This window comes from Pterocles gutturalis, unplaced genomic scaffold (assembly GCF_000699245.1).
Source record: "Pterocles gutturalis isolate BGI_N339 unplaced genomic scaffold, ASM69924v1 scaffold24820, whole genome shotgun sequence".
Taxonomy (NCBI): domain Eukaryota; kingdom Metazoa; phylum Chordata; class Aves; order Pterocliformes; family Pteroclidae; genus Pterocles; species Pterocles gutturalis.
In genome coordinates this window covers 73,126-81,424 of record NW_010141560.1, presented here as the reverse complement: position 1 = coordinate 81,424, position 8,299 = coordinate 73,126, and the positions used below count along the sequence as shown (strand labels likewise).

General features: G+C 43.1%; 1 protein-coding gene across 3 annotated transcripts in view; it reads right to left on the bottom strand.

Annotated features, from left to right (window-relative positions):
* Positions 1-7,008, bottom strand: part of LOC104469538 (annexin A8-like) — a 13,504-nt gene extending 6,496 nt beyond the window's left edge. The window contains exons 1-5 of one of the 3 annotated variants that reach the window (XM_010084076.1): positions 6,975-7,008; positions 2,707-2,797; positions 2,350-2,444; positions 1,015-1,128; positions 98-188 (exon numbers count right to left, since the gene is read on the bottom strand). In XM_010084076.1, the coding sequence (XP_010082378.1) occupies positions 98-188; positions 1,015-1,128; positions 2,350-2,444; positions 2,707-2,797; positions 6,975-6,995 (412 nt within the window). In that variant the 5' untranslated portion in view covers positions 6,996-7,008. The remainder of the gene's footprint in view (positions 1-97; positions 189-1,014; positions 1,129-2,349; positions 2,445-2,706; positions 2,798-6,974) is intronic. The other 2 variants (XM_010084077.1, XM_010084078.1) reach the window with 2 other exon arrangements.
* Between the last annotated feature and the right edge of the window lie 1,291 nt (positions 7,009-8,299).

Below are 8,299 nucleotides of genomic sequence, written 5' to 3'. Positions count from 1 at the left end.
CCTGCTGACAGTGCTAGTTGGTAACACCATTCTTGCTATGCAATCAAGCACTCACACATTGCTCTAACCACACAAATGAGAGCCCCAGGCACTTTACCTTCTTTGTACACCTTGATTATCTCTTTGATCTGCGCTTTCGTCCGGGATGCCAGGATCTCTATGATAACATCTTCACTTGTTCCTACACCCTTTAATAGAAAACATAGTGGAGAAATAAAGGTGCAGAATGGCATCTAGTCATGCAGCGTAATTTATCGCTAGAGAAGTACGGTCAAGTGAGGAGTAAAATGGCAGGAGAGTGTTAGGCTGTATGCTGAGCTGTGAGAAACTGTCAAGATGAAAGCTGGAGACACAAAGCACCTTTGGTTTGAACATAATTTCTTTTACTGAGGTGCTTCATTCATAAAGGATTATTTTATATAATCCTGCAGTTCTGCAAGGCATTTGTGGATCTGGATCTTTGATGACAGACAGCATTAGAGGGACGTAGGGAAACCAATGCTTGCCTCCTCAGTCCATCTTTCTACCAGGTTAACAGACCTCGATACTGTATCAATTGGTAGGATCCCAGCCAACCCCAGCCTGGCCCTTGCACCACCACTACTTGATTTCTGAAAGGTTTCACGTCTCAGGCGGGGCATCAGGGCAGTAGCTTTGTATCATTGAGCTCTATTTGCAAAAGCCACTGCAGAAGGCAGTGAAGAGACGTTTAACTGAAAATTACATCTGTGGATGGTAATTCCTCACCAAAGCAGAGTTCAGTTTTGCTGTTGCCTTTCCCAGGCTCTGTGAGACATGTATGCTCAGAAACTCATGCACCCCTAAATATAAAAGCAGCGTTTTTGCACAGATATGCATTAATAGCACAATTAACTATTTCTCAAAGGCTACTGCTAATAGCAAACTTAATCATGTAACAGTCCAGTTACTGTCACTTGTGTTAATAAGCACAGTTACAAAAAATTAATGCTGTATCTGTGCTGTTCCTTTAACATCACCATGCAATTTGCTTACCTTCATGGCATCATGGAGTTCCTTGGCATCATACTTGTATGGGGAGTACATGAGAGCTACCATAAGCCTCTCAAAGTTACCACTCAGTTCAGACTTCAGGCTTTCAATCAGATCCTGTTAAACATGCACCACACAGTTACACAAAAAGCCTCAGAGGATGTCTCTACTGCCCACTGCTGTTTCCATCCCCATGGCCTACAGCAGTGAAGCTAAACAACAGTATTGTATTGATAGTTTATTAGAAAAGGCCCTGGGACTGAAAAAGGCACCTAACTCCAAAATGGGATTCGTCTAGGTCCTTCCATGTTCCCTCTTGTATCGTTACTCAGGCTTGTCCCAGGTACTAATTAATTCTGCAGCAGAGCAGGGAAGACAAAAATCTTCCTCCACCCTGCTTTACTTGGCAAGCAGAGCCAGGCAGCTGAAGGCCTTGAATTGAGCAGGGATGTAGCTTCAGACAGAGCCAGTCCCTAAAGCCTGCATATAAACATGCCCCCAGGAGTTTTGCAGAGTCAGGCATGCAGGCTGTTCAAAGATAGACTTCAAGCATTCCTTTCACTACAATGCAGTTTTTTAGGGTATGACTCACCCTGTTTTAATGGCATGCAAGCACTCTGTTCATTGTCCCATACTTGCCCTCCCCCCATTTGCTTCCCTTTCTTAGGCCCTTGCATGGTGGTCCCCCTTCCAGCAAGGGCCATTGGAGACGCTTGTTTCTGTACTGACTCAAGAACCTATATTGTTCCTTCCCAATACATTTCCTTCTTTCACCCTCTTTAACTGTGACTCTCAGACAACTAGCTCTGGCGTACAGCTGGTGGAAGCGTTTTCCCAATAAAAGATTTTATCAGAGACAGAAAGCCACAGAAAAACATGGTTGTCAATAACTGCAGTATGTTTTCATTTTCAGAATTTCCAAACAAATGGAATTAAATAAGTCTTTAAATTGAACTTTCTTTGACATTTAAAAGGGACCAAAACCAAATCAATATTTAACTCAAAATGCCACTTAGAAAGGTATCTTTTTTTGCTATAGCTTCAAAAGCAATAACAAGTTCCACCTTAACTTAATATAGATTTTTTTAAAAAAAAACTGTTTCTGGTCAAAATGGATTTTACAACAAAAAATTACAATCTTTGGGGGAAAAACAGTTTTTCTGACCAAAAATTAAGTTCACACATTCACCCCAGGCCTTATTTATAAGTATTAATCTACTCATTTGCGGAAGACCTGCATATCGTTTACACCATGCTTGCAGGATGAACTGTACACCCATTTACTACACCCTGTGTGCAGTGAAACAGTGACTGAATATCGTTTTGTTTTGAAAGAACCTTTCCAAACTGTCCTTTGAAGGATTTTGCAATCTGCTGACGCTGCATATTGCTCCTCTTGGTTAGGACATCAATTATAGCTTGTTCATCAGTCCCTGTGGAGAGCAACAATAAACTGTAAACACAGTGAACAAAATAGTTGAGATTAATCCAAAATCCCAATTCAAGTACTCAGACAACCTCCCCTAGTTCATTGCCTTCATAATGTAAAAGTTTAAGTATGCATCGAGGAAATTTTAATTTTTAATTTTCCACACTAAAAAATGGTATCTCTGCTGCAATTTTCTTAAGGAATAGCTTTCAACTGGACAATTATAAGCAGAATATAGATTTTACACGTGGTTGGAGTCAACTCACCAAGCCCTTTCATGGCCTTGTACAGCGTCTGAGCATCAGGTGCAGGGTCAAAGTTTAAAGCACCTGTCACGGACATGCCCTCTGCTTCACTCTGAAAAAAGAAGAAAAATGCAGGACTTTTGCCACTGAGCTTTTCATCATCTGAAGAAAAGGTATTTTGGAAAGTAAATGAGTATTATTAATTGCCTACACATGGGGCAGGCACAGAAGAGTGGAGGGGTTGGTTCAAAATGTCTCAGCAGAGCTTCGAGGAGAAGACAAGCTTCCTGCCTCCAACTGCCCCTACCAGCCTTTGGCTCCTGGCAGAAACATGAAGTGCAAACCATGACTGACCCTGCTGCAACAATCACTAGGTGAAGGCAGTCTGGTAGAAAAAGCCGAGTACCCTAGACTTTCTTATTCATTCATTAAATACAATACTTTTTAACATGTATGCTCTCATATTGCCATTAGAAACTACATTGCTCAATAGTTTGGTGCAGGGTAGTTTTTACCCACAGTTTTTTGATTTTGTGGAATAGTCATGCTCTCACAGACCATTTTTCTAGGTAGTAACTTTATTCTCCCCCTGCTGCTTCACTTGTGCGCTGCTGATTTCAAGAAGGAGGTATCTCTGCTGGAAGGATTTGGGCCAAGAGACTACTTTGAGGAACAGATCCATCTGGAGAAGTATAGGCTTGATGTTCTCCCCTGAACCAAGGGCAAATAAACAGGAATCCTCCAGACAGACCCCTAAGGCACTGCCAGTGCAAGAGTCCCGGGGCAGAAAGACATGCTGAGACTTATTCCAGTCACCACAAGGTAGTGTGGCCATCAACCAGGACTCAGGCTTAGGAGCTTGAATTTAACAAAAGCTGTTAGTCAAGGGACTGGCTTGAATATATTGATGCATCTCTAACAATAAGGTCCTATCAAAAGGGGAGTAAATGAGTGATTTGTAATAGAGAGTCATGACCACTTTATTCCCATAACAGACAGAATTTTCTGTTCCTTAGCAGCAGAAAGATTTAAGTTGGCCCAGGAAAATACTATATTCTCAACAATTTACTTGCAGGGATATGGTTAATATTGAACTAATGATATCAGTATGACTTGATGGATTTTTCAGTGGGGGTGGCCTCAGAGTCAGATAAAAAGTACCATCAAATCAGAGCTTACAAACCAGAAGGAATCACTATGATTGTCCCATCTGACTTGCATAACACAGACCACCAAGTGCCACCCAGCAGCCTCCTGCTATGGTGCAAGTCCCTTCTACTCTCATCTCCCGTACTAAAGAGGGCTCTACGCCTTGCCGGGTAGAAAAGCTTCTGGAAATTCTCTTCAGGACCTGCATTCCTGGTTTCTAACGAAAGGCTGGAAGATTAATGGCTGTATGCTCAGCAGTGCCTATCAATAAGTGCCAGATCTAGCCTAGTGCCACAGCTGAAGCATACCCACACCGTGCTGTGCAGATGTTCAGGCTGGCTCTGCGAAAACCTGCTCAGGTGTCCTTCTAGATATAGCAGGCACATATTTGCATGCAAGCCCCTTTGCCAGCCAAGCTCTGAGAGCAGTGACAAGCAAACAAGAGGCAATGATGAAGTATCAAGAGAGGCAGTATGTTCATCAGTCAGGAATATCTGTAAGAGGTTTTCAGTCTGCAGAATTTTGCTTTACAGCCAGCACAGGCTCTTGTGCTACCACACCCTGCTCACAGCAGAGAGCAGCCGCAGAGCAGACAGTGTCAACAGGAAACTTCTCACTAGATGCAGCTTTGAGTCCTGACAACTACTGAGCAGTGAATTTAAGGCTGTGGTGAAGCTGCCACTGCAGAAGAGCAATGGCAGACTAAATCATTGCCACCCCCAAAGATTTGTCATCAGTCTGGAACAGGAGGTTTGGCTGAGGTGGTGGGACAAGCACTCCTTTTCTGCTCCTGTGTGAAGTCAGACAGCACCATCACAACTGCTCCGGCTAGCAGGTTACACTCAACCCCCTCATTTTGCTCTAAAAAGATGGATAGTCCCCTCTAGCTGCATACAACGGCTCATGTGAAAGAAACACTCTGGATCTGCACCTGGTGACTCAAAGAAAGAGGGAATGCAAAACTGAGCTTTCATTTGGAGGCAGCAGAAACAACTTAAACAATAGTCCTTTTTTTTTATACTAATTCAAATAAACGTTTACAGCCCATCCTGACTCAAGTAGCACACTCATGACTCAGTCATACATTTCATTCCCTGTGTATTTAATCATTTCAGCACAGGTACAATCACAACATGTTTCCAGAATAACTCTGTTCAGTTTGGTCTTGTTTCCCAGAAGAATTGATTCTACAGTTACCTAACTGAAACTACAAGGTATCTGAGTAACACCCATGTGAAGATGAATAACTGGCACAAAAACAATGGAATCAGTGTACCTTACAGCCGATGCTCTGAAAAGTTTTACCCATAAATGAAGGGGAAAGGAATTAAAAGTTTTCCTACAAAAATGTTTTCAAACCTAAACAGTAGTTTATTGAAAAGCTGGGATTTGGGGACAGGTGGGGTTACTGTTTTTTTTTTCAGTGGAATGTTTCTGCAAAAGTTTCAAATTTTTTCACTCTGTTTGCTTTTGAACTCTATTTTTTATGAAGGGTTTGGAAACCCCCTCCTGGGGGACAGTAAGGTGGATTCACAAGCAGGGTGGATTTGCTTTTCTTGATCCCAAGGCTGTGCCTTTCTACCATCCTTCCTTTGCCCTCTCATTCTCTTCACGCCTTCACCCCCTACAACACCAACAGGTAAGAGATCACTAGAGCTTTCAACAACTTTTCTCCTTCTCCTTTTCTCACTCTAAATTTTCTAAAGATTTCCAGCTTTGGGGGGACGGGGGTGGGGGGGGACACAGATGGGACAGGACGCTGGGAGTGGATCAGATCATCAGAAAGGGAAAAATTAAAGTCAGAGCTACTCTAGCCTTGAAAAAGGTTTGTTTTACTGTACTAAACTTCCAAATGGAAATAGGGAGGCAGAGGGAGATCAGCAGAATGGAAGATTACCATTTTAACCTTTCTGGGGGAAAAAACCAAAACAAAACAATACAAAAACATATCTGGAGATTAGGAAAGCTGCCTATCTGATGTCTATCTGAAGGAAAGCAGAAATTAGCTTCATATTCCCCAACCCCCAAGGTGTTTCAGTTTGTTCCCACCCCTCTGTTACAAAATTGTAACTGAGAACCTGAAAAATGTAATGTCCATGCATCGCACCTGAGGTAATACAATACCCTGCAAGGCAGCTCCCTAGTGCTTCCCGGGTACCTTTGCTGGCATGTGGGAGGTCCCCTGCCCAGCTCACCCCCTTCAGGCTGCTGGAGCGTGAAGCCCTCTGCACAACAAGGAGGAGGGGGAACACAAATCTTTCCAAAGATGACACAAAAGCAGTCAAGAGAAAGCCTGTGTACTACTGGCAGTGGTGCTGGGTAGGTCACTGGGCAGGGCAAGAAGACTTCTCTACCAGTATTTCTCCATCATGTTTCACAAGCGTGTCTCTTCTAGGCCTTGGCTTATAGGTATCTGGAGATAAAGTCCAGGGGTAAACCTGGCCTTCCACATAGGCAAATGGGAGAGCTACCGTCGATGGCAACAGAGCTATGCACATCACCAGAGCTGCCTTCCTCCTGGCCTGAGCTGTATCCTGGATCACACCCCATGAGCATCCCCCCATCCTGCCACACTCCTCTCAAAGTCACAGGAGTTTAAAGAGAACATACACAGGATTTCTGGCTCCTAGCAGACTGATAGGATGTCCAAGTCCCCATTGTCTTTGCAATATTAAAAACCTACCAAGGAAAAAGACGCTGTGGCTTGACCACATCTCTGTCTGTGACCACGGCCTGCCAGCACAACTGGGGATGAAAATGGGGACAGGCCAGTGCCCTGAACTCACTGTCACAAGAGAAGGGAGTGTATGAAGAGCCTGCAGCTTTTAGACCTAATGCAGACCTCAGCTGTGTTACTTTACTGCTCCCCAGTGCTGTCTCCCCGTGTATAAAGGCCCACAGACATGCCCTGTACCACTCTCAACTGAGGGATCAGAGAGAGTCTGCTTTGCTTCTTAAAGCCAGCAATCATGTTAACACCTTTCTTAATTACAGGTTTGGAAGTGCTAAAAACTATTTTTTAGTCAGAAAAATCAGTCAATAGGTCTGGCTGACTATTAAAGGGAAACATTTCATTGCCACACAGTGCCTGATACCACTTAGAAGTCAAGGTGTCTTATTTCAGTATTTCCTCTACTTACCCAGGCCTTCCACCATGCCATTGCAGTCTCAGTAGTGATACCTGTGTCTGTTGGTGAAAAAAACCCACATGTATCACACCTCACAGTTAGGGAAATAGAGATTTGAAGGGGGTGAAGGGAGAAGAGAAAGAAAGAAAAGTTTTTTCAATAAACTTACCACACGAAAATTGGAATAACTGTACTCCTCAGGAGGCTTATTCCCTCTGGAAGCTGCAGAACGTAACTGGCCTCTCTGTGCTCAGAATACACAGGTATAAGACGTCCTTATCTACAAATTCCACAGGCAACGCCCTCAGACATGACTCAACCTGTTTTGTCACATATGAGCTCACAGGGAGAGAGCAAGTTGCTTAATAAATGAAGCTTCCCTTACGAGGAGCCCTATATTCAACCCCATTGTCTAAAGCTCATTGTAATTTTTACACTGCTTCTCCCCACACACACCCTTCCCCACTTCTGTTGCATTTTTGGCCTCTGGCACCGACACAGCATACAAATTACAATCAGGTAATTTCTCAGCACAAAACTCCACTGAGACTCTGAGTTCTGCTATGCTACAATAGAATAAGCCACTCACTTGTTATTGCCAACTCTTTCTATCTCTACTAATCTGGAACACAGCAAAATAGGACTATAGAAACTTAGCAAACCCCTCCTTCAAAAAGCTTATTTAAAAAAACCAAAACAAAACAAAACCAAAAACCAACCAACAAACACAGCCACAAACCACATCATACATGTTCTACATCTTACAGTAAAGCTCAATAAAACAACAGACTGTACAGAGACTTGGGAGGTCCCCAGGATCCCATACCTAGACTTGCACGGCATGAGTCAAGAAGCATTTCTAGGCTAACACAGGACCAGCACGTTTAAGGCTAACAACTTTCAGTAATGCCAATCCCGGCAAAGTTGTCATAGGGCTTGCACTAGCTGCTATAACATGTTAAAGCTTAGGAGTGGAGTGTGAAATTCTTTCTTTTCCTTTTTTGTGTTTGTTTTTAAAAGAGCTGAGCAGCTCTTAATGCTTTAATTTGGATAAATGTTTCAGTGAAATCAGCTGAAATATCTTATGGTTGTAGCAATATTTTCCTGTCTAGACTTTTGTCAGACTGCACCCTTGCCAGCATTTATTTGTTTATTGTAAATTTAAAACTGCCCTGATGGAAGCTATATCTTAACTCTTATACAGAAGCTTTGTCCCCTCTCACATTCACAGACCCACACGGGACACTGGGTAAACATGAAACTATAGACCTCTCTTATTTCCTTCCCACATGTTGCTATTAGCTTAACCCAGCTGGGTCCCCCATGGCCTGGGAAGC